General features: G+C 35.9%; 2 protein-coding genes across 2 annotated transcripts in view; both read right to left on the bottom strand.

Annotated features, from left to right (window-relative positions):
• The window catches only part of LOC110373000 (calcium-binding mitochondrial carrier protein SCaMC-2), a 51870-nt gene extending 42317 nt beyond the window's left edge, over positions 1-9553 (bottom strand). The window contains exons 1-5 of the mRNA XM_021330077.3: positions 9503-9553; positions 9121-9194; positions 7429-7607; positions 4652-4778; positions 2850-2937 (exon numbers count right to left, since the gene is read on the bottom strand). Coding sequence (XP_021185752.3) covers positions 2850-2937; positions 4652-4778; positions 7429-7607; positions 9121-9181 — 455 coding nt within the window. The 5' untranslated portion in view covers positions 9182-9194; positions 9503-9553. The remainder of the gene's footprint in view (positions 1-2849; positions 2938-4651; positions 4779-7428; positions 7608-9120; positions 9195-9502) is intronic.
• Positions 9554-13684: 4131 nt separating this feature from the next.
• LOC110373024 (nuclear receptor subfamily 2 group E member 1) lies at positions 13685-23586 on the bottom strand. Its single transcript, XM_049838087.2, has 5 exons — positions 23403-23586; positions 18692-18746; positions 14932-15168; positions 14142-14851; positions 13685-13954 (listed from the first exon to the last, which is right to left on the bottom strand). The coding sequence occupies exons 2-5, from the start codon at positions 18714-18716 to the stop codon at positions 13772-13774; spliced, it is 1155 nt and encodes a 384-aa protein (XP_049694044.2). The 5' UTR covers positions 18717-18746; positions 23403-23586; the 3' UTR covers positions 13685-13771.
• Between the last annotated feature and the right edge of the window lie 3212 nt (positions 23587-26798).

Raw genomic sequence — 26798 nt, 5'->3', positions numbered from 1 at the left:
TGGTCAACATATAGGCTATAATTTATCTTCGAAACTTGAAGACCTGGTGCAGAACTCCAACAGACCAATAAAACTATAAGAGATACAAATATGGTGCCATGGCAAAAATTGTTTCATTTGATGAGCATTTTCAGCTGAGATAATAAATTACAAGATCTGGAACACCTGATGTGGAACCCCAAGAGCCCAGCTTCTCTGTACCATATACAGGTATGACGTTTTAGCAAAAGTTGTTCAATTTGATAAGCACTTTCTATTGACTAATACAAATTGAAGATCTAAAACACCTGATGTGGAACTCCAGGGGCCCAGCTAGACTATAGCATATAGAGGTATGACGTTTTAGCAAAAGTTGTTCAATCTGATAAGCATTCTCTGTTGACTTATAAAAATTAAAGATGTAAAATACCTGATGTGGAACTCCAGGAGCCCTGCTAGACTATATGAAGCATATGAAGATATGACGTTTTAGCAAACGTGGGGCCGAAGCCAACACGCTGAAGCCCTTTTGAGACAACTTTAATGAAATGGTGACACAAAACCGACGATTATCCCTTTATATACTATAGAAATGAACCCAAGGACAATCCCCGGTTCTGTGCTAAACTATTGCTAACTATGGACGAAAACTACTTGGGCTATTGTGATGGGATGTTAGTGGATGACAATGTATTAGGTACATGTAAAAATGGCAGGTGGAGACTCGCCACCTCACTTACTGGGCCCCCGGGAACCAGTCACTGAATAGCAACAAGAGGGCAACAGGGACATGAGCGGCTGAAGGGTGAGGATACCTCGGCGGACTTTAAACGCAGATTACGCGCTCCCTGTGCTTACCATGAGGCACCTACCCTCCGAGCAGGGCTACTAATCCTGCTCTAGCGACCCCACTCTGGACGGCCAAGCCAAGCCAGAGGCGTGAGACCTACCCCCGTCATGGTTCACTCCGACCGGCCGGAGATGGGGGACAGTATACACTCCCTGGAGAACTCAGTATATATAGCCCCGCGGGGTCGCTACTCCCCGTCATCAGCCTCAGATGTCCTGCGGTGCCTATATCTCATTATTATTGTCGTTATTATCTCAAGAGCCTTTGTCCCAATTATGTTAGGGTCGACATCCAGTCACGATGCAACTGAGTACCAGTGTTTTACAAGGAGCGACTGCTTATCTGACCTCCACAACCCGGTTACCCGCTCAACCTAACACCCCTTGGTAAGACTTACTGGCTTCTGACTACCTATAACGACTGCCAAGAATGTGCAATGACAGTCGGAACCTACAGTTTAACATCCTCTCCAAATAACGGTCATTGATATCCAAAATATACGTAAAAAGTACATACGAACTTAGAAAAGTTGCATTGGCAGGCACTTGCCAGACTTGAATTCAAAGACGCACGCTCATACTTGAGAGATTGGTTCTCTACTAAGTCACTACGACTTTGTCATCTATTTAATGTTTTTTTACGTAATAATACGTGTAATATTTTTGCCTCACACAACTTAAATGCGGACTAATTAGAATCACTACTTTTATCCCTATGGTCACGTCTATTGCGACTATTCAGATCTTTGATTTTGCTGACCCGGTAGTCGCTGGCATAAGGGACAGGATCCGCGTACGAAGTCGCGGGCAGAAGCTAGTATTCAATAAATTAAAAGACGAAACAAAAAAGTAACTACGCTTGCCTCCCCGGCTCTTCGGGTTGAACATCTAAACACCTCGAAATAACAAAATACTTTATACAAAACTATATCAGAGTATTTAGCTAAGAAAACTTGGTGTTGCTTTCCATAATATTCTGCGTTCTTCAGATCGAGCGACAAAGACCAAATGTATTCTATTGAAATAGTTAATATGTTTGACTAAAATTAGCTCTAACTAGAAACGCGTTTCGAACATTAATGCGAAATGAGGTTAGATCTAATTTTAGTGTTAAATAACGCAGGAGCGACATTACACGCAGGCGCAGATGAAATAACTCGGCTTTACAATGACAGTGGCGCGTTTTATGTTTTTATCGATATCGATAGAAAAATTAGCAAATATAGAAGGAAATAAATAAGAAGATTTATAGAAAAAACACACAATAGACGGAAATTTCAAAATCAAACAATTATTTAGAGTAAAGCCTACCTACTTTCACGAGAACGCAGCAGAACGTAAAGCAATTGATGTGATGTAGTTTGTCGTGAGGCAGATGTATTTTGCTTATGTTTTGTGAACATTGTACAAATTGCTTGGATAAGAAAATTTCAGTAATATTGTTGAATAGATCTTATCGTATATCTCCTCTCGATTGTAAACGAGCAATACATCCAAGTAACTTGTATTTACATCAAATAGAACTGGCAAATGTAGCTTGATTGCAAAAGTTTGGAAACTTCAAACGGCACGAGACGGTTCAAATAAATACTCATATATTCAATATTAATACTGTCATTTAAAATACAGATTTATGGTCGAACGTGAGAAATTAATATATAAATAATTTCTTTATTGGAACTTAATGGCGATGTTTCGAACATAGCATATGTTTAGCAAGTCTAAGCCATTGACTACTCGTGGTTTTTCCACTTACCACCAAAATAATGGCCATACAGCTTTTCTGAAACATTTATTATTTAATGTTTTCTTTTTACTCATATATTTTCAGGCCATGTGTGTCTTTAATAAGTATAAATGAATGTTAGTAAAGTTTTTGTTAATTTAAAAATAAACATAACAAATAAACCAGCAATCGCTATTGCAAAACATAAAATTAAAAAAATACCCAATAGTTGTAATCGCTGTGCTTTCATAAAAACGTGTTGTAATTCGCATTTCGAAACACTATAATCTATTACCTTTTCAACAAATTAGTAGCTTCCGTTCTGTTAACAGCTATCCCCATATCTGCGAACGCCGAAATAAGTTCTTCCAAGTCGACTTTTCCTGAAAAAGAACAATTCAAATCATTAGAAAAGTAAAGCCTGAGTTAAAAACTGGTTAAAACATAAATAGATGCACCTAAATGACCAAAGACTGTTCCTTTATTATATCCTTGGCAGGAGTTGCAATCGATATAAATGATATACTCGTAATGTACCTAACATCATGTAACGGCAGATATAAATATTTAGACTAGGAAATCATATGAACGCTGATCGCAGCAGGACGTCATTCTACGTATTTGTTAATGCTGACTGGAGACCATAATCTCGACCAGCGTGTCATCATTTGCCCATCGGCACTCATTAATTCAACACTTCAGCAAATACTTCAAAATCAAAAGAAATTTATTCAAAGTAGGCTGAAAATCAGCACATTTGAAGGTCAAATTTACAAAAGACAGCCTTCAAAACGCCCGCCCTTCACCACTTCCTATGTGTTTTTGGTGGGAAGAAGAAGTGGTGGAACAACCTCCCCAGACTGTTCCCAGTCAGGACATACGATATGTATGACATACGACACATAGGTACAGTAATCAGCTATAATATACCTACTACAATGAACGTTTAATAAACCTACTTAAATATGTATTCAAATGAGACACGCTTGCATATTTTATTCTATCCTTGCATAATATGCATGCATAATAATTGTGCGATTTATCTATTAATTGTTGTTAAGTATGTCACGCATTAGCCATATTGTCCAGTCCAGGCAAAAAATCGATGCCATCTGTGCAACTAAGATCTAGTTATCCCGAGGGACTGTCATTGACATTAATACCTAATTAGAATAACTTTCATATCCGGACAAAATACTGACCAACGAGTAAATAAAAGTATAAAAAAGAAAATCTTTAGATGTAGTATAGACTAAGTGTCAGACAGATCAATTTTATTGCGAGTATGAATCCATACAGCCGCCGAGAGCCGAAGCCTTAGGCCGTAAATTCATGCGGCGCCATCGCTCTCTAAATATAGACATAGACTTGTTTCATCTGAAACTTATTAAGTAACTATGTACTGGTATATTTTAATCGCTAATAAATTGTACAGCTTTAGTTTAGGGCATTCCTACTAGTAGTCTCTTGTAAAGATTGTTGGCCATATGATTTCAGCAAGGCTTGCTCACGTTGTTCTATATTCGTGGCCTTAAAATGCCGATAATTTTTTACCGACTCATAAACGTTTGTGAGAGCCTTAACGTCTGTATAGGCGTAAACTTCTGGCGCCGAACGGCAAATGTCAATGTTAACGAGCGTAGAATACGACTCTACCATTAGCTTGAATAAACCTATACCTTAAGTATTTTCTCCATGGTCATTGTAAGAAATTCTTCCACGGCGTTCTATATTATAAGCCTAGATTTTCGACTCTCCTTAAATTGTTGGAAGAGAATTTCGATTAAGTCGTAAGCCTTATTTTCCCTGGTCATAACTCAAGCATACTATTTCGTTAGTACGGACCTAATTGCCGATATTTGTGGCAAGTGCTTTGAAGATTTTCGATGTTACGTAAGATACCAAATAGGATCTTATAATTAAGTTGAAAACTATGAGTAATCGATTCGAAAATTTAAAAGACAGGACCGGATTTTCCCTTATGCACTTTTTTAATTTACCACTACATTTTATCCTAATACGAGGAAAAGGTAAGACTTAATCATCAATAGAAGGAAAATAAATGCTTTTACAACTTAAAAACATTCAAATATTTACCATCTTGGTTCTTGTCGAGATGCGAAAATTGGAGCCTAAGGTTCTTCTCATGTTCGCGCACGTAGTGAATGAACTCGGAGAGGGTGACGTCACCGCCTTCCTTCCAGCCAGGCTTAGCCAGGAATTTCTGAAAAAGATTCACATTGCTCATCAGCATAACGTGTAACGTGCTTACGTAACCGCCCATAAAAAACTAATACATTCGATGATAAGGGGCGTGACATAAGTATAGGGTATATTGTAGAGGTAGTAGACGTCACTGTTACGAACGGCTCGGAGCGTGTTACTAGGTAGAATAAATGTACGAAACCAATAGATCTCCAGCATAGTAACGTTAACTAATTTTACAGGAAGTCGTCTCGGTAAATTCAAGCTGTAGGACGACACGTCACCCATAGAATAATGAATACTGATACCTAGACAATTATTCCATTCTTGGTGGTAGCTAACAATGTATTTTATCGAGACCATCAGCGAGGAAGACCGAAGATAAACATATTTTATGCTAATAGGACTGTAACAGTGAGCAAATAAGATAAATATCGATCAGTGAAGGTCACGCAGAACCATTGTGTCAAACAAAAAGCTAAGATCATTATGTCAAGGACTAGGTCTGAAGTCTTGAATTAGAAATCGATACCATCCGTCTACTTTTTGGTATCCACTACTTAGCATGGAAGTAATTTAACTTAAAACCAACGGTCTCAGAGTAGATGGCGAAAGTATGTCACCTACGAGTATCATCGTACGTAATCTGGTATTCGTTATGGTGGCTAGGTCCCAACACATGTTACAAATTAATCAGTGAGGTAACTAACACAATGAGCTTTATGAATCATGTATTACGTCATCAGGTGAGGTACCTTCGACGGAATCATTGATCCCAAAAAGGTTTGCAATGTTGTAGGTGTAACAATTAATAGATGATACAATGCAAAAATGACGGCTATAAAAAATCTAACTGAAAAAAAGTAATGAAAAAAATCTACAAAAATAGACAAGATCTGAAAAGCACGCATTTCATAAATGACTTGCACCTTTTGACGTTGGTGTTATTTTTTTATTACATTTGTGGGTTGAGTGCTACAATGTACTAAGTAATTACAACCACAAATGACTGGTAATTGCTTGTTCAAGCATCTGAACATAGCCGTTAGAAGGAAGTCAAGCCAGCGTTTTTTATGATTCCAAAATTTTGTGATATTCCTATTATGAATATAAAACTTATTCATCATCAATAAATAGATGATTAACATTACAAGTTTTTAAGTTAAAAATCACATTACAGCTCTCTTTGGTAAAATTGTTTAGAGACTCATAATAGGTAAATATGTATGAAATGGGCACAATTTGACTAAACCTAGTCATGTGGAAAGTCCAATTTAAACAGTAATTAATGTTTGCTGCTAATTAAAATGATGTTTATTTTGCTGAGCCTTGTGGTTATTGTACTTGTATGTTTTTTATTGATACAATATGTATGTACACTTTGATGTAGTGTAACCATAGCGAGTTTGATGAGAACGTCCCTTTTTCTAACGCAGAGGCAAAAGCTACTATGTCTGAACATCAATACCATGCTAACATAATAATGTAGGTAGTTCCATTTATATTTACTAAAAGTAAAATTCCATGTATTTTCTAAAATACTTGAAAATGTTGTCAACCGTGTCACAAACTCATCACTTTGTTTCTAAAAGTTATTTCCTCCTAAGTAGACCACTGACCATTTTTTTTATTACATGGATAGATCTTTAGTAACAAATAAGTAAAACGGGTTAAAAAAATAAGGGTAATTGTGATATGTGTTCAAATTTAATATTTTTATAGTAAATTCAAAATGTCCATGCTAAATTATGTCATTCAATTCTATTAGCGCATTCGTCTCATAACGGAATGGACAAACACATGATTTTTTTTCTCTTAAAATTAGTTAGAATGTTAAGTCAGAATTTCAACCATTGACAATGACTAGAGGATGAGATATCATAACTATTCTGAATACAAATATTAGTAGATATATGCATCAGTTTATCATACCGCTTCTGTTATAAGATCCAATAACTTATAGGGGTCAAGTAATTACATTACTCGGACAATTTAATTTTATATTGTGAGTGGTAGAGTACCGCTACTGTTTTAAATTGTAATTATTTTTTTACTGTTGTGCCTATTTGATAGTTTAGTTTCACTTAAAATAAATAATGGATTAGTGGATTAAAAAAAAAAATCTCAAGCATTGTTTAGATGTCTAGATCAAAGTGATAGATGGGTATAATATAATTCATAAATTCAGGTCAAAAAGGAAACTAATACATCATAAAGAAACCAGTGATGAAAACAGACTCATGAATAAATCTTGACATGAGATAATTTATCAATGATTTATCATGTGTAATCTTTAGTCTAAGACATTTTAATGTTTTTTTTTTGTCACTTAGAAACTAAATCATCCCAAAGGAAGTATTTTGTAGTCATATAAAAATATTAATAAATTAAATAAAAATATTAGAAAACAACAGAAATGCATGCGTAATTATGTCATAGATAGAGACTTTATGTGGCATAAAAATGAAGAGATTAAATTACAGATTGAGGTTTTATGTAATGCTAAATCAAAAAATATATAGTAGGGCTGGCGAAAAGGTCCTCGTGAATGAAGTACAGCACGTGAATTAAAAAGTTGATAGCGGTGTACGTGTCGACAGGTAATCGAACACAGCGTCGGAAGGTGAAACCGTTAGTGCAAGAATTATATGAAATGTCTACATTCTAACCTCTGCATAACTCCGGTTGATGTGTGGAGCCAACTCCTTGAGGGCCACGGACAGGTCGTGGAAGTCGATCTTGCCATTTCCATCGGTGTCTAATTTAGAAAATAATTTTTCTAGCCTTTCTTCGTCTTCTTTTGGTATTTCCTCTAGTTCCAACGGTGGGTGCAACTGAACCATGGCTTCTGTAGTAAGCGTAAGTACTGCTTGTTAAATAACAAGTTAATATAATTTTCTTAGGATAAATAGAGGGGTACATAACTAGGCTAAACTATTAACGTAATAGAAAACATTTTTAAAGGAAAAATCGAACTCGTTTCACGTCCAGTAGTTATTTGACAGCTACTTGCTGCTGCCGCACTGCCGCACACAGGCACACAATTACACAGTTACATGCATAGACGAACGAAACGAATACTCCCAAAGCGCGCTGTATCGTATCCGTGTCCTACTATACTACAAGCGAAATTCGATTAGTTAGAATACAAGGCAATGTCACCCTTATTTCAAGAACGATAAAATATGACAAGAGTGTATAAAACTTTCTGACTGTCATTATTCATGTGTGCAGTGCTCTAATTCTGAACAAGCTAGAAACTGGGAACAGCGCCATCTGTGATTTCTAGTGAATAACAAGGAGTAAATAAATATTTCGTGCTGATAAATTGAAATATTGAAAAACACATGCATGATTAAAATTAAGTGTGTAGCAATGTTACCTACATTCTCTTACAAAAATGCTAGTGCTAGAAACGAAGTTATGCAGAATTTAGATATGATAAGAAACGTTAATGAAAAGGGAGCTTATTATTATATACTCATCTCATAGTTATGGAGCATGAATATTTATCAGAAATCATTTAATATACTTCACTATGTTGTTTTATTACCTTATAGATAATAAACTTTAAATTACTGGGCAACACTAATTCCAATGTCACATCCACACATTGAGCAAGGCAAAGACATTTGTAGTTACCTAGTTCCGCATAAAAATAACAGGTGGCGCGAGCACCTAACTGGTACAGTTAGTAACCGGTTCTTCGGACAGATGGCGGTATATAAATAAAAATATGTCATCATTATTGTCGGAAAATGACATCAACGATGACTTTTTTTTTACATTGGTAGTTTTGTTGCAGATTTTGCTCGCTCACCTTTTATGAGTAACACGGTTCCTCTTTTTTTATTAAGAACACAGAAATTTACTCGGACGCAACAGAACATTAGATATTTGAATACCCTACTGCGGGCGTAATTATACATGTATATTTTTTCTTTCGATTTATATTTACTGGATCTGGCCAGTCAAGAGTACAATTTTACGGAGAGTCTCACATTTTCCGTCTCGTATTTCAGGAGCTGGGGGCAGATTACCAAAAAACTTAAAAGCCGACGGTATTTCTCGTTAGTAACCAAGAGTTTGTGTAGGTACCATTTTTTCCTTGCCTTGAAAATTTCGGAATGCTACATTAAAAAACTTTCACCATTGTTGGCGACCTTGGTCAGATATCAGGAAGTAGTCCTACCAACTAATTAAACGACCTTAACATCTGTGAAAGAATCTCTTTATACCTACCTAGGTAATAAGAATAGGTAGGGCTTCGAGTTCTGATGCAACTTGCAACGAACGCTAACCTTGCAACCTACCTATCAGTTAAAAAAATATTGGCTAGGTACGGTATGTGGGTACATCACCTCTTTCGGCTTGTGCTTCCCTCTGCAGCTCGAGCTCCGACATGATGATTCCGTACGGCATCTTGACTTGGTGTCTAAGGACAAATACATGCCTAAATAAAGAAACTAAATACATTATAAGTACGCTAGATGCTTATGTAAAGTTATGTAAGACAATATTTTAAATAACAATCTTGATGATCATGTATACATTTGGTCAGAACATTAATGGAATGCCTTTTTGTACAATCCCTAGTCACTAGATTGAGTTCGGAGTTACTGTAGTAATTAGGTATAATATTATTTGGTATAGACCTCTTTTGAGTTAACCTTCAACGATCTACTATAACACAAAGGGCTAATAAAACGCTACAGTAAAAAAAAACATAGGTACAGAACTTACAATTTTTCCTCCTTATGTTAAGATTCAAGCAATTGGTGCTCTTTTTTTTATTTACTTTTGAAGAATCTTAAAATGACTGGCCCTGTATCAACAGGGCCAGTCATTTTATTCGTTAATAACAATAGATTTGGAATATTTATGTGTTTGGCATTGTTGAACATGTCACTAGTAAACTGTCACGTTGTAAACTGAGGACTGCGCCAGGTGACAGATCTACGCCAATCGTTCAGGGCACCTGTAATATTATTAGGTATAACGTAGTGTCATAATGGGCTTAGACCGGGCCGTGATGCTCTGCAGAAGTATTATCGGCGAAACATCGTAAATAGAATAACGTAAGACAGTTTCATATAATCTTCTATTCACAAGCAAGACTTTTTTACTGAAAATGTTTGGAGGGGAGACCCTGACTTCTAACGGCTGATTTCTGTGTTATAATTTGGCATCAAGATGCAAGTTTGGTAATCACTGAGTACAAATCCGTACGGAAGTTACTTCGCGTCAAATCTCTTAACTAAATATAAGGTAAGCGCTCTTGATATATGTACCTACCCAATACAATACAGAAGTAGTAATACACTTTAGTGTCGTGATGTCGGAAACAAAACTTCTTTTCCCACGGGCACTAAAAACATCGCGAGGCAGCTGCAACTGTGCCACTTATCCAGACTTCTTTCTTTTTTGTCGTTGTCACTTCTTCGTGCATTGATGAGTGAATGTGTAGTGATGATGAGCCATTTACTGCTGCTCTTATCTGGTCAATCCACCTCAAAGCCGATCTTCCTAGTGGCCTGGATTCCTCAAGCTTTCCCTGCATCATAAGCAGCTCAATAGTCCCCTATCCGGCATACAAGACCAAAACAGATAAGGATGCGAGATTGAATCAAAGATGACATTGCGAAATTGAAAGAAACAAAAATACAATTATTTCCTCTTTATAATATAAGTATAGATTATCCTATTGTGATTATTTACCTATTGCTGTTTCGTCCAAGATCCTCAGAATTCAGATAGTGTTTTCACAAATTCTTTGTGAGGAATCAGAGTCAATATTGAAAAACTGGGCAATGGATTGAAAAACAAAAACTTTCAATAACCTAATAATTTATTTCAGAAGGAAAGGAAAGGAACTGGAGGTCATCGCGCTAGCTTCCTAAAGCAACACACGCGAACAAATTGAACTGAAAGGACCATCAATGTAGTTTATATGCATAATTGTTCAAAGGTGCTGCGACTGTTTTTCATGCTTTATAGCTCAGTAAATAATTTACTTTTAAGGTGACAAACTAAGAAGTATCTTTCTTATTTCTAAGCAATCTCAAAGATACCTAGAGCCTTTGCTAGGTATTTATGTACCTAAGTGGTTCTTCATCGTAGTCATATACCCTACTATAATGGTTATAACCTAAGCCTTTCAATAACAGCTACCTGGGATAAGTGTGCACGATGTGGCAAGGAACGGAGATAGATTTTTCCGTAAATCTGTATTTAAAATATTGAGAAATCAGGAAGGATTAATTGGTGATAGTCTCCAGATCGGTTGTTGGTAACGGTGGCTTTTCTGGCCAAGGATATCAGCCAGCTCCGCAGGACATACCTAAGTACTAGCATTTGCGCAGACGCAGGTGCGCTCTCTATTCTCTCACTCTGAGTCAAGAGCCATAGGGTAGATACTGTTTGTCTGGGTGCGGAAAGAAGTGCCTTCGGGACACAACTAAAATATCTGTTGCAATCTCTGCTCTCAATATAAAAATTAATATATAACTAGCTGTCCCCCGCGGTTTCACTCGCGTCCCATATCAACAACTTCCCGGCAATTATTCGATTTTTACTCGCCGTAAAACAATCTTTGGACTTCAAAGAACATTAAAAAAAATTAGTTGATAAAATTGTTGTTTAGTTATGCGCTTACGAACACATTTTGCGTAAATATTTAAAAAAATAAAAATATCAAATTAATTTATAAATATCTACTTATATTGGGAAGAAAAAAACATTTTGATGTGTTTAAGTTAGGTTCAAAAATTAGCCTTCTTTTCTCATTCTTAATACCTACCTAACTCTGCAATGTAATAAATGCAGCCGGACGTTAGACAATGTATCTAAAGGTAAGTATTAATAGACTGCACGAACAATCCCACAAATCGGCAAAAAAGTGACTCATAAAGTTGGTTACAAGATATTTTGGGGCGCATTAACCGACGACAATAAGTCACATTCAGAAATATTGTCACGTTCCTGACGGTGACACACACATAAAGGACTGTCACCCTATTATACTTCATTAAATTCACTCTATAACTGCCATATTTCCCTAAGTAGGTCTTTCAATTCGACATTATTCTATCCCTCTCACACTTGTAAACCAAAAATCTTCCAAGCAAGAAAGGGATGCAGAAACAAATTTGTCAAAAACCGTAGCAACTGTCATCAGGTTTCAACCAATAAATCCGTGAGGATGGGATAGCTATTATGTCTGATATGACAATACACAAATTGACGCGACCGAAAATCTATAAACTTTAGAAGTTAATACGCGCTTGCAGTTGAATTTGCCAATGAAAAATGAGCCTAAGCTCTTTGACCATAGAGGTCGAAATTAGAAGACTGCTTATAATTTTGCATGTTATAGTAAACTAAGCCATATAAGCAAGAGTTAGGGTAGTAATTTGCAGCGTAAATGGATGGCCTTTGTTGATGGGATGAGCTTACAAAAAATCTCAATAGGGAGTGAACAAAAGCTCATAAAAGTTTGAGATTAATCGGGGATTTGGGCACAATAATACACACACATGCCGCTGACGTGGTGTAGTTTGTCTGTTTGTCATACTGTCATGGGGGCACGTAATTATTATTGCTCTTAGTACCTATATTGTGGGGGCTAAGTTTTTATTTTGTTGGAAATAAAATTCTATAACTTCCTACTAAGTAATTGGCATAAGTTTTACTTGTAGGTTTGGGTGAATTTAATACTTAGTACGCGTGCTAAAAGTTTAGAGAAAAAGTGAGTGTGGGAGACTCGCTGTCGCTCGTGTGTAATCTCCCTTGACTTTAAACTTTATTCCTTATAAATTGTAAGTGACAAAACTATATAATAGTAAATACTTACCAAATATAACAATTTTGATAATTTCGGCTTAAGCTTTAACTAGGCCAGCATTAAGTGGAAAATAATTGAAACAACAACTGATTTTAATATACATTTATTATAGGTATTTAAAGCTTGGGACAAATTAAATTATTTAAAATAGTTTTTACATAGTACTTATTACTTAAATAAATAGTAAACATATATTTTCATATAACTAGGTACTTAAGTATATTTATAGTAAAACGGCCAAAAATTTATTGTCTGGTTTTCTCTCCCTTAAAAATAAGGCAATTTTGATTTTGGTCATACTTAGGTCGTCTAATATTTATTTAAATGTACCTACCTAAAATTAAATTTCAAATTAAGTACTTTTACAATATAAGTACCTATACAAAATAATATTTACAAACTATAGGTACAACAATAAGACACAAGACACTGAAGTATTTTGAAGGAATGTTTATTTTCAGAAAATAAGAAATTTTGACTAGATTTTTCTTAATTTCATAATTCCAAAATGTTTTTTTATCGAAAGAAAGCTATGTACGATGGGTTAATATGGAGAATATGCAGAAGTTCATTTGAACACCGAGAGAAATTTACAACATCGAGATTGGTGTAAGAATATCAATAAAATATTTTCTGCAACACACTACAGAATAAAGTGCCCCCGCGCATAAGACGCGGCCACAGAGACACACGCGGCGAAGATAAAATGTAAAGAGAATGTTCACACTGAATAAGTACAATAGTCCGGTATCGTATTTAAATTCTATATTTCTAGTTTTGATATTGATAATAAAATGTCGCCGTAGGCTTTTTTATTAACCTATCAGGTGATACTTTACTAACAATTCCGAACGCTTCAATACATTTATGTACGCACTACTGAATCTCTTGAACAATTTGCATATGGACATCATTATTTAATATTACGACATATTTTGTTATATCAATAAATAGTTAGTCAAATAGATGACACCGAGATCGAATACACGGATACATAACGAGATATTACACAGCGATAGTTCATTATTCATTGTCATTATCATATACGACTGAATACTTAGACTGAAGTGTCTATATAATTGTAAGAGGTTTAATTGCTTGACATTTCAAGTAAGTACTACATGTGGAAAGTACCAGTACATACAATTTGAGATTTTAAAAGTTTACTTCTATTCGGTAATCCGGCCGCTGGTGTACATATCGGCAAGTATGCGTTCGATGGGGGTGTCCCCAACAGTTGCTCTGAAGAACAATTCAACGATGGCGCAGCTCGGCACACTCCGGATGATGGGCAACAAGTTCAGGAGTCTGCTAGATCGCGCCAGCTGCAGCGGATAGGCACGCAGACAATACTGTAGAGAGAAACGTATAATAAATTAATTACATATTTATAAAAACATATTTATGTCATGTAAGGTATCTTCTTCTAAACCAATTACACTACGCTAAAGGAAGACATCAATTACTTGAACTGGTAATTTTAAAATAATTAATGAAGTCTCTAGTCTTAGTCTATAGATAGGAACTGACGATTCTTACCTCATTCAACATGTAGGTGGACTGATCATGCAGGACAGCGACCGCAGTAGCATTTTCAAGTCTTCGATTCTCCGACTCTTTGTTAGGACTGTCCCCGTTTTTGTCTGAAGTCGCCTTGAACAGTAAAATCGCCCGAAGACACGCATATTCATTTGCATCCGGATTTACTTTAGATATTTGAGCTAAAGCCGACTCAAATATTTCTGCGTCTTTTTTATTGTCTCCAATTGAAATATTCCTATCTATTAGTACGTTTAAATCCATGGGGTAGAGAAATTGAGCTGCTCCTAATACGAAGAGGCTTTTCCAGGACTGTTCGAGAAGGAGAAGTCGGTCTTGCAAGGAAAGGTTTGCGAAAGCGGGAATGTTGCGTGACCATCGGACGTTCATGAACAGCAGACGGGCAGCTGCTTCACATATTGCCGCTGGATCATTCGCTCCGAAGAGAAAAGGATTCAAAGGAGGGAGGGGAGACGGAGGCCGATGGGGGACAGGATTAATCGGAGGACTAAAGACGCCTATGGAGGGGTAATTGTAAGGGTTGTATAACGGCATTGGTTGTGACGGCATCAGGTCGTGCTTTGGCAAAGCTAAGTTCAATGGCGGCGGGATTGGTCCGCCGACTTCGGAGCCTGGCAATGGGTCTTTCATGAATAACGCCATTTGGCGGCGGATCGTTGAGTTTCGAGGGCCTCTTTCGTGTTGGACGGCTGGAAATATAAACAATTGTTAGCCAATCAATTATGTAGGTATTATTCTACAGTTACAAAATTTAAAAAATAATATTCACCATCTTTATTCATGCCAGCTTGCAGACACTTATCCAGTCGACAGGAGCGGCATTGATTTCTGTGAGCTTTATCAACCAGACAGCCTCCCGGGTTCCGCGCTTTGCACGTGTACCGTCGGTCGCGGCGCACGGATCGCTTGAAGAATCCTGCGCAGCCGTCGCACGCAAAGACGCCGTAGTGCTTTCCTGATGAGTGGTCTCGACAGACGGCGCATGGCACGTCATACAGGATACGACCTGGGTAGAAACAAAATATGTTGTTAATTTTCAAAATAAAACTTATCTACACTCATTTTTAACCGAATTCCCAAAAAAGGAGGTACAAATTTACCATCTTTAATAGATAAACATTTAAAATATAACATCGTAACTATCACGCCTTCCGATGAAACAGAACCGTTCAAATCTTTTGTATCCTCAAAACTATGTACAGAAGTATAACAAAAGTGCACTCCCACTAATAAATCAAAGTTTAACTGTCACTGAGGCCAACGATTGAGCAACGCCCGAGGCTCCGCCCCTGTGGGGAGGCAATCGTAATTTATCGCACCCTGCCTTTTACTGCCGGAGCTTGAATGACTCACAGAACCCGTTGTTTTTGCAATAGTCTATACCTAGGTACTAATAATAAATTAAAAAGGATTTTATTTTTATTTGTTTGTTTGTGCACCAAAGGCTCGGAAACTACTGAACCGATTTGAAAACTTCTTTTGCTGTTGGAAAACTACACTTCATTTTGTGACTAACTCCCGAATAACATAGGCTATATTTTATCCCAATACGCGTACTTTTCCCACGTGAAACCGCGTGGAATAGGCAAAGTAGTATTAAGTAGACAAAAGATTCTCACAAGACATAAAATGCCATTCATTTAAAGTCACTGCTAAGTAATATATCTGGTGCCGTAATGAGTTGCAATGTGTTATGTGATTTTGCTAACAAAAATAAATAGGTATCGTTAATAGTGGTATCTAATGGTAGAAGAAATTTTGAGTGCAAAAATAACCCTGTTCGCTTAACTACTCTAGAAAATATTCGCTGTCATAATATTTTCTGAATACAATTCAGTTTGAAGACTTTATTGATGTGAATGGACTCGCTGCCACTGAATATCGCCATTTACTTCGCCCTTTGCGAAAAAAAACTTCATTGCTATTGAATGAGCTCGTGAGATCTCTTCATTTAAGGGTTCCGTAAGTATAAAGTCTAGCGGTTTAACCAAAACGATAACCGAACCATTTTTGGTTGTCAAATCCAATATTTGACTAATGGGTGGCTAATTTGATCAATGGTAATGACTGTTTACGGTTCGGTTACGTTATACCTTGTTAAATAATAATATTACACAGTGGAAATTTTATTTACATAATAGGTACAGACAGAATCAGTTCCTATTTTATAGAAATTCTCTATAAGCAATATTTTGAAGGTCTAGGACTGAATTCGGATCATTCTTCTTCTTCTTTCGAGTCGATGACATGTCATATATTGAGACTACACTATGTCAGCCCAATATGCCGCCACAGCGAGAGCACGGCCGGATGCGCTCATTAAGTCCTCCCGCGAGCAGGTTTCAGGGCACAGTGGACATGCGATTAGGTGGGACATCGTCTGCACGGCAGCCCCGCACTCGCACCCAAGGTCCGCCCCGCCCGCGAAACCCCACCTGGAGCGATTATCTTTGCTCCGGCCTACCTGTGTTCGGAGTCTGTTTAGAGACTGCCAGACTCTTCTCGGGAGATCGTGTCCAGGAGGGAGACTTTCTAAGAGCGGGACAAACGGGGAGGGCAGTAAACTCCTCGATCGCCAAAGATCCCGTCTGGCTCGAGAGGCCTCACCATCGACAGGAGCAACGGTTTTGTAGAAACCCCTGCGGCTTTTAAGCCGTTGTGGCACAGGGGATCGGATAAATTCGGATCATTAAGTGCCTATAATTCCTAGGCCAGACATTATGCCAGACAACTTGTGCCTTATAACCGAATTACCTAGTTGATAAGGCACAATTTCATATATCTTTGCTACTCGTACAAATAACACAAATTATTTCAGTGTCTGAAAATAATATGTCTAGACTAGAAATCTAGTCAACGTAATTTCGTAATCAAACTATCTAAGTAGGTTTTAGATTTGTTATCTTATTCGCGAAGGAAGATTATTGTTTTGCAACATTTACGATTTCATTCAAGTTTCAGTTTTTCTTAGGTTCTTTAAATAAAAATAAACAAGCATATTTTCTTTGCCACCGTACCCTAAAACTACACAATACATTATCTGATCCCACGGCCGCGAGGATAAGACGCCATTTTTGTTAGCCGCCCAAAAGCGACCAGTCGAAAAGGCATAAAGGCAAACTGAATAAGACATCGCATTCAATGCCTCAATACACTTGCGAAGCAGGAAACGCGGTGTCGAGTGATCGGAAAAAAATTCAACTAAACAATACGAAACCGAGAATAAAAAGGAGATAGATAATTATAGGTTCGTGTGTAAAGACAACTTGATCATACAAGTCGATCACAATGCCCCATAGAGTTCTACTTTCGTTTTTTGTACGTGTTTCGATTTGTTTGGTTTGATCGGTTGGGGTAGGTCATGAAATAGGTTTTTAATAGACTTTCTAAAAATCAAACTGATGTAGACATTTATGTAATTAATTAATAAATGATTAATCTACAGAAAAGAAAGAAAATAATAAAGAAGAAAAGAAAGAAAATACATTTTATTGCGATACAGTTATCATATTATGTAAGTTTAAACTTATAAAAAAAAACTAAGTTAAGTTAGTTAAGTTGCACTATTGTTTGGATTTTATTTACATTATAGTTAGTTAGTGGGATAACAAACACATTTTTAGGCCTATCACCTCTGAATCATTCGTAACGATCCTTATCAACCGTGCGAACGCCCACCTGTGTCTGATGGACCCGGGACGCGCGATCCCATGGCGTGACACGCAGCATAGGGTCAAATGCGCACGATTATTAATCAGGGATGTTATTTAAATTACAATTTATTTCAAATATTTATACCGTTGAGTTCCCACATCAATTTTGGTGTGACTTTGAGAGAACCCCATTTGTGAATTGGATCGCTGAGAGAAACGGATGCTATATGGTAATTATTAGGTAGGTACCATATTGGGCACAGAAATATTTTCTGTAGTAACAAATGCAATGGGCAAAAATCTGTTAACGTACGTTTTATGTTGTATAGCCGTTTGGGAAATTAAATATGACTCCATAAGACAAAAAAAACGGTTCAAATATAAATTTAAACGATTGTAATAAAAGAAAATCTTATTTTAGTTATGGAGATTTTTTTTCTTTTGCATAATTTTGTGGTCAACAAGACAAAACACAAAATTAAAAAAATATACGTATCCACTACAAAAATAATATAGGATAGGAATCAATAACCCTCAAAACATTAGGCCATTACAAGCGAACTAATAAACGGTATCAGTATTGGGTCAACTCGCGGGGTGGGGGAGTGTCAGCGGCAGATGCGTTAGCGCAGCTCGTGGGAATACGTCGATGGGACAAATTGGCCAGGACACGTCATCTCGCTCGCTGCTAATTAACGGTGGATCGACATGAAGGTTAAATACATGGTAATGAAACGGTGTATTAATGTACCATACGTTTGTTTAGGCGGGGGTCTGAACTTCAGAATAGTCACACGATGATAATCAGATCGTTAAACGTAAATTGCATATTTCCGAACATTCGATATTTAAAACAGTTACAGAATCTGTACTCACTTGATGAAGCTGAAGCTGAATGCATCTTGAATTTATTTCTATTTCTTCATCATACCTGAAAATAATAAAGACATGAGCATTAAATATACCGTCTACACATCAGCAACATTTTCACACAGGAAACATGGCGTGAAATAATTCTCAAGTGCAAATCTTCCGCTCGCGGTTTTCGAGAGCACTCCAAACTCAATGCGGAGAAAGGAATCAATCAAGAATAGCAACAAATGTAAGAAAATAAAGTTCTATTGTATTTTGGCTTTGTGGCTGACATCTTTTGGCTACAAAGCTGAGAGCTACTCGTATTTTGTTCATTATTCGCTTTGTTCTAATAACCACTTGTTGTAAACGGCCATTGGTTTGAGGACCGTTCACGAGTGCCGTTTGATTCAGTACAATTATACAAACGAGTATGCTCGTGTGAACTAAATTGTATTTGCATTTAGTCTTTATTGGTTAAAGACATATATTTGTTCGCGGGAATTTTAGATAAATTGCAATAGCTGGTAGTTATGGAATACAAAATGTTATTGCATAATAGGTACATTAAAATAATTAATAAAACTTGTGATGTAATTTTAAAGTTGCATAAAGTTTGTAAAAAATATTTACTAGTTGTATCGCTAAAAAACTAGAAGATTAGCACACTATTGTAAACGAGGATTTTACTTAAAGCAACCACAAAATGTTCTCGGAAATCAAACAATAAACATTTTGTTTGCGTCAAGCACTGAATGGCTTGATCTTCTACAGTAGCAGTGTTCTCACTCTTTGTCTGTCCGTCGGTCACTTACAAGTTGGATTGCATACTTTTTGCAAACGTAATTACAGACTCGCAAAACAGGTAATTAGGTTCGGATAATCCCGGTAAGTATCGGGACAAAGGATGGGATGATCCCGGTCGAAAAGGCCTGGTGTGCGCCGGAGGGTTAACAACAAAAGCGAAACCAATAATAACATCGGAAAGTCGGTAGCTTCTTGCTTTTAAAATTGAGATGGCGCAAAAAACACTAAATACGTTTTTTGAATGTTTGGGACTAAATACCGAAGAGAATTTGGCGGAGCATTTTTTTGTTTGACTTCATGCAGCTGTTGTAATAACAAACATGTATGGGTTTATTAATATAAAATATTTAGTGTGTAATGCATTTTATTGGTGGTTTATAGCGCTGTGCATTTATCAAAGGTATTCCTGTAGCAGTAGGTAGGTAAGTAGTTATATTGCAATCTTTATAAAATGAACAAAAGTTTGGAGATGAGTGAGTTATATTGTCTTCGTACTTAGAACATATACAGATATAATTAAAATTTGAAAAAAAAAATAGAAAAGAATCAGTCGCAATTGATAAAATAGTCAAAAATTCGTTAATTTTGAGAAGCGTTTAAAAATGTTTACAAAATATCAAGTATATATAATTATGAAAAATAAATACAAGAAAACGTTTTACTAAGTGACTAGTGACTTACGCTGCCTTACAATATCTCCCGTGTAATGCGAGCGACAAGCGATAGCAAACGTGTTGATGTGTTAAAACAATTAAAAATTAAGCCAATAAGCGTGACCAGAGCACATTAATAGCAAACCTTAACAACTTGACAAATAAGCGAATTTTAATTTCAGTATTAACGGCGTGAGTTATAGTTTTCTATCGGAAAATTCATTTAACGCAACCTACGTTAGAAATTATATTTGTGACAAGTACCTAAGTAATTAAAAATTTACGATTTAAAACAGTTTTTATTGAGTAAAAGGTATGCTTTGTAACTGTACTTAGTTATTATGCAAGCTATTAATAAGTTTTTGGTAAAGGAAATATTAAATGTACTTTCATCATCTGCATAGTCTTTTACTCGGCCTTTCCCCCCAACCACCCGACACTATACTTATTAATCATAAGTAATGTAATCCAAGTTTATCAAAACACTATGGTTTGTTCCTAGGTTTATGCATAACGTTTATGAAAATAAAAAGTTACTTAAAAGAAAACTGGAAATTAGTTGTTAAAGTAATGAAAGTCTAATGAAAAATAAAACTAATAGATACGTCTGATATTATTTTCCGCCGTATCTATTAGTTTTATTAAACTTCGCCATACTTTAACGCAACTAACTATTATAAAATGTAGGTCGATATCATTAGGTCAATTAATGTTTCTGCTAGTGTATTTTCAATATATTTTGAAACTAGCTGTTGCTCGAGGTCTTGTCTCTATCCGAGTCCCACTACTTCCCGGATCCAATTAGCAGAAACACATAGATAGGTACTTACATTATATATGTATTACTATCCTTAATTACATCTTTCTGTTTGTCGCACATTCGCGCCACTACTACTGACTGAACCATTAATGATTTGTTTTTAACAGATACTATAGTAAAGAGTCTGAAAAACAACCTAGGCTACTTTTTCTCCGAGAAGGAGAAGCAATTCGCGGGTGGAACAATGGGAAACAGCTGCAAAAACTTATCTTTACAGTGTTGTCTTTTTATAAAAATCACTCAAAGGTTCATCATCTGCCTCGCTAACTATGTCGGGGTCGGCTTCCATTCTCTCTGGATGCAGCTGAGTATCAGTGTTCTAGAAGGAGCGATTGCCTATCCGACCTCCTCAACCCAGTTACCCGGCCTATTGCGTCTAGGTAAGACTGGTTGTCAGACTTACCGGCTTCTGACTACCCGTAACGACTGCCAAAGATTTTCTAATGACAGCCGAAACCTACAGGTTATCGAAAAATCTCTCCGCAGTTAATACATGAAAGAGTAAATTATCCACACGTACAAATTGACACGTTTATAATATTACCCAGTTAAGTAACAATTAAATTTTGCGTTTAAACTGTAAATATATTGACCAGTAATTATAACTGGAATCCACATATTTATAATATCGTTGGCATATTTATCGAGACCGCAGTCCTTAATCCATCAGTATGTCGAATTTATTTAAACCACTCACATGGTGGTTAAATTATTGTCGATTTTATATGTCATTAATATTTTACTCAATTAGTATTGCAATGTTTATTTTTGCGTATCCCAGGAATGGTACACTGCAAATTTTTAGTCGCCGATAGTTTGTTTGGGCTCATAATGAATGGTAGTACGCGTATTACAAAGATCAGGTATTTCGTCGGGATCAGACCGACTAAAAACATTAATTAGAGTCAAGAGTTTCGTTTGAAGAAATGAAGAAATTGCATTGAAGAAATTGCCAACCGTCGGTGAATCGTCAACCGAATGTTGAGTCTGCAGTTTGCGGCTACTCAAAGATGAGAGAGTGTGAAATTACGATGAAGTTATATTTCGCGAAAAATTTAAACAGAAAAAAGTAAATATACAAAATAGAAAATTAAGTTAAGTATTGTCGATTTTATATGTCATTAATATTTTACTCAATTAGTATTGCAATGTTTATTATTGCGTATCCCAGGAATGGTGCACTGCAAACTTTTAGTCGCCGATAGTTTGTTTGGGCTCATAATGAATGGTAGTACGCATATTGCAAAGATAGGTAGGTATTTCGCCGGTATCAGACCGACTAAAAACATTAATTACTTAGAGTCAAGAGTTTCGTTAAAAAAGAAATTGCCAACCGTCCGGGTAAATCGTCTACCGAATGTTCAGTCTGCAGTGAGCGGGTACTCAAAGATGTGAAATTACGATGAAGTTATATTTCCCGAAAAATTTAAACAGAAAAAAGTAAATATACAAATAGAAAATTAAGTTAAGTAAAGTATAAGTAATATAAGTGTAAGTATAGTATTAAGTTAAGTAAAGTAGATTTTGAAACAAAGACTGTATAAGTCATCATCATTACGTCAAGGATTTGTACGACGCGACGGTACTTAAATAAAGAAGAATTGAAAGCATGATGTCACACGCTTAAGATGAAAATTAGTTTTAAGAGATAGCTTAGATCCAGGAGAAGGGCATAGGACAGTTACCTCGGGCCGCGGGCGGAAGCTAGTAAATATAAACGCAATAAAAACAAACTAAATATTATTTCCCTACATACATGGAAATTATTAAATAGCATATTTAGCATAGTTAATGTATGTTATTATATCATAAAAATTTTAATGCAAAAGATGCAAGTTTAGGCAGACTCCTAACGTTGTGTCATCAAGGGCTCATTGATACATGAAGACAACCCAAGCTCAAAACTATCAAGTTTCCTCAAAAGTAATACATCTTAACCCTTTCAATAGCCCGCACGTACTTGATAGCCTATTTGACGGCTGAAGACCTACCGCAGCTGGCTAAAAGGTGGTCCTCAGATAATGATACAATGTTAGATAAAAAGTGAGATCAAAGTACTTAAATCATAAGATCATTTTCGCCAACAATTTGTGCAAGTCACACTGTACCAGGTTTCGATATGTATGGACTGTACATTGCCTAAGTACATATAAAACAACTAAGCGTAGTCTGAAGATCGTTTGAAAATTGAGATATAATTTAAGTTACATAGCGGGAAGGTTAAATAGTAAAAGCCAAAATACTGAATTGCAGAGGCAAGTTGACATTCGCAATAACAATAAATACATGTTTAACACCATTTAAATTCGTAGACACGCAAAGCAAAAATTGGTACATATTTACTTATTTGGTTTTATCATTTGCACAGCTTTTAAAAGTTCGCGGTTGCAAAATTAAAAGAGTCTTTGTTAATCGAAAGCTCCTCTGGTTATAAAAAGAATCTTGAAAAAGTTACCTTTTCAGTCCAATTGCGAAATGTATTTTATGAACGTAAAAAAAAAAACTGCAAAAAAAATATTACTAACTGTCACTAAAGTCACAAATCACTTTTTGAAAATTAACACAAAAAATACACTTCACAATGAAAAATAATTAAAAAGAAAAGTATTGGTCTATTAGACTACGTCACTGTTTACGTCTGGGGGTTGGTTGATGATTGAGTGACTCTTGCGCAGACCCGTCGGGGTTGGACCGGCGGGCGCGGCGGGGCGCGGGGCACGCCCCAATCGTTGTCCATTGGAAGTCATTCATATTTGGAACGATCAATGCATTATTTATTTATGACAGTCGCGATACTTGAATCGAATATATTGAGGCTAATTTTCACTGACAACGTGGACGTCCGTTTTTCTAAAAATAGCTCTTTATTTAGAAAATAGAACCTTAAAAATAGTAAACAGTTTGTTTAAGAAAACTGACTTTTATGTTCTCGGTGATGCAATAATTCTCCAATATTATTTATATCTATTTGTTCCCAGTATACATTTGATAAAACTCGTTCCTAACTAGATAATATGATAAATGGCAAAGTAACTCTACGTGTGAAAATTATTAGTAGATGTAGCAGACAAAAATAACAATGCATGTAGGTATGTTAAAATCAAAAAGCATATTTTCATTTATAAAAATAAATATAAAATATTCAAAATGTTACTTATGATAACAACTACCATGCATGTATTTAATTTATTGATGGCGATAAAAAAATAGTGAATTTTATTAGTCCGAATTTTAGATTAAAATTTAAAAAAAACATTAGACATTTTCTAAGATATAACGCAACGAAGATTGAGAGTGAGGGCTCGTTACGTCACGATGTAAAATTTGTTCTTTAAAGTGACGTAACACAAAATTAAATCATGTTGCATCTTCGTTGTTACTTGTTTGTGAGAGATAAGAGAAAATACGGGTCCATTATTTTAGGGTTATCTAAAATTCTGATTAATTACTTTTCATCCACTATGCCTATTATGTAATTCGGCTGATACGTGAACTAAATACTCCATGGGAAAAAGGCCATGGGAAAAGGCTAGGTAAGATACTAATTGACTCTACGGTCTGGATTTGTATTATTTATGAACTGAGGTACCTTCTTTATAATAAATAAATTATGAAAAAGGTATATTCTAACATGCTATAAAAATAAATAAAATTAGGTCGTGAAAATTACCGAAATAAATAAAAATCCTTCCATGTTTTCAAGAAGAACAAGTATGCAATTTTTACACGACCCTTAACTGTCTTACATTTCTTAGCAACATGAGAAAAGGATAAAACAATATGAGTAAAAGCTAGATAGTACGTAAGAATTAATTCTATTTGATCTAGAAACGATAAACCGACATTGAAAAACCATCATGATGCTGAAGCTGAAATGGCGAAAAAAATATGGACGAACTGAAATGAAAAAATATAGACGAACTTTATGAAAATCAGAACACAAGTAAAAAAAATAAACACGTTACATGAACATTTAACTTACATTTTTCAAGTCATTTGCTATTAATATTAACACTAGTCTTATCGAATCAAAGATTTTTTTTTAATTTAGGAGCAAATTTTTTCAGGTGTTGTGATAAAGATATGCAAATATACTGAATGATAACAGATTCTAGGGCGCAAAGGGTCGGAGGTGGGGGTGACAGGTTGCATGGAAATCAATCAATGTCCAAAGCTCCATTGCGCCGATGACATAATTCAATAACCAATTTTATTGGCGCGCTTTTAATTTTACCGAATTTTTTCCGTGTTCCTCGTTCCGAACCCCCATTACTTTGAAATTAGTACCACATTGCTTTGGTGGCTGTTCACCTACATCTTGCGCTCAGAATTAAGAATAATTTACGAAACTAGGTAAATGGAAAGATAAATAAAAGTTTATATTTGTATCTGAATAAATAATCTGTATACTGTGCGCGGTAATGAATCCGGTTTAAGAACGTACACGACAAATTTTAAATGAAATGAAATTGAATCAGTTTAAGTCCTGTAAGCCGAAATTCATATTCAAAATGTACTTAATTATGGTTGAAATTAAACTCGGATTTGGGCTGTCGTTAAAAAGTGCAGGGAATATATAAATCTGTACTTTTCCTTTGCGGTAATGGGCAGTTTTAATTACTGTGACTCAGTACCTATCCTTAATTTATATTAAATATGTTTTACCGACTACGTTTATGTTAGTGAAAATATCATTGCCATGTATGTTAAATGCTAAATTTAATTTGTCGCTTAGTCATAGGTAGGTATATCTTATAGATATGATTTCTACTAAACTTGCACGGACTTTGTAAGAGACAGTAAAGCAGGAAGAATCATAAGATGAATGCTATTGAAGATGTAGGGAAAACGACATTTTGCGATTGGGCCAAATACTTTAATAGCAATAGGTAAAATCAATAACAGATATTAAAATATTTTTTGTACCTATATTTTGTTACTTTCAATGAATACCTAGTTTTAATATAGAAATCAGAACTATTAACTGCTAACTAACCAATACCTAAAACAAACATTGTTGTGCAGATTTCCAAAACGCGAGGTTGTTAAATATTTAGATTGACGGCAGAGTTTGATTGCTAGTATTCGTTGTGGTATTGTACTCCCGAAGGTATCAATGTCATCGTCAGTTTGATTGGTTGTTAAAACCGGACGGTACATGCCAGGGGTTTCAATAAAATCTGACCTATTGGCGAATTGGTATCGAACTTTTTTCGATATTCGGCAGTGCAGAAACATTTGTTTTAAAATTGGTTAATTAAGCCTTTTCGTGACTAGTTGAAATGTTATCTCACTCGACATTTATTTTATGCTAATAAAGAATATAAGGTCTTGTTTATTCTAGGATAATAAATAATACCTACTTCATAGTTTCTAAATAACTTATGGACCTTAGATTACCTATTGGAACTATCACATGCAATCTGATTCTGTGCATCATAAATCTGGCGCGCTTATCATAGGGAGGGCTTGAGTGCCGACAAAAGTACCCCACAATAAACTACTGCAGACAATGCATGGCCAGCCGCATCCACAGACAATAGAATGGGGTGCCATCTTTAAAATATGTCATTCGTACGATCAACTGTCAGACGCGTGACGTAAAACCAAAGCTGTGATTTGATTGGTGGGTTCTTGACGCGATGAAACTAGGGGAGCAGTTTTATTTTAATTTAGGGCCACTTTGCCGAGATTACCCTTTTTATGTGTGACTCCGGGGTTGCCTTTGTGACTGGCTAGTCATTTTTTAATCGCGGCTCATTATTACTTTGTTTGTCAATTCTGTGATGCTCTTAGGGGGAGTATTTCGTAGTTGTATTGTGTTTTTGCAATTTAGAATCGAGTTTTCGTT

Source organism: Helicoverpa armigera, chromosome 1, assembly GCF_030705265.1.
Source record: "Helicoverpa armigera isolate CAAS_96S chromosome 1, ASM3070526v1, whole genome shotgun sequence".
NCBI lineage: Eukaryota > Metazoa > Arthropoda > Insecta > Lepidoptera > Noctuidae > Helicoverpa > Helicoverpa armigera.
The sequence above is the reverse complement of the archived record's forward strand: the minus strand, read 5'-3'. Positions and strand labels throughout refer to the sequence as shown.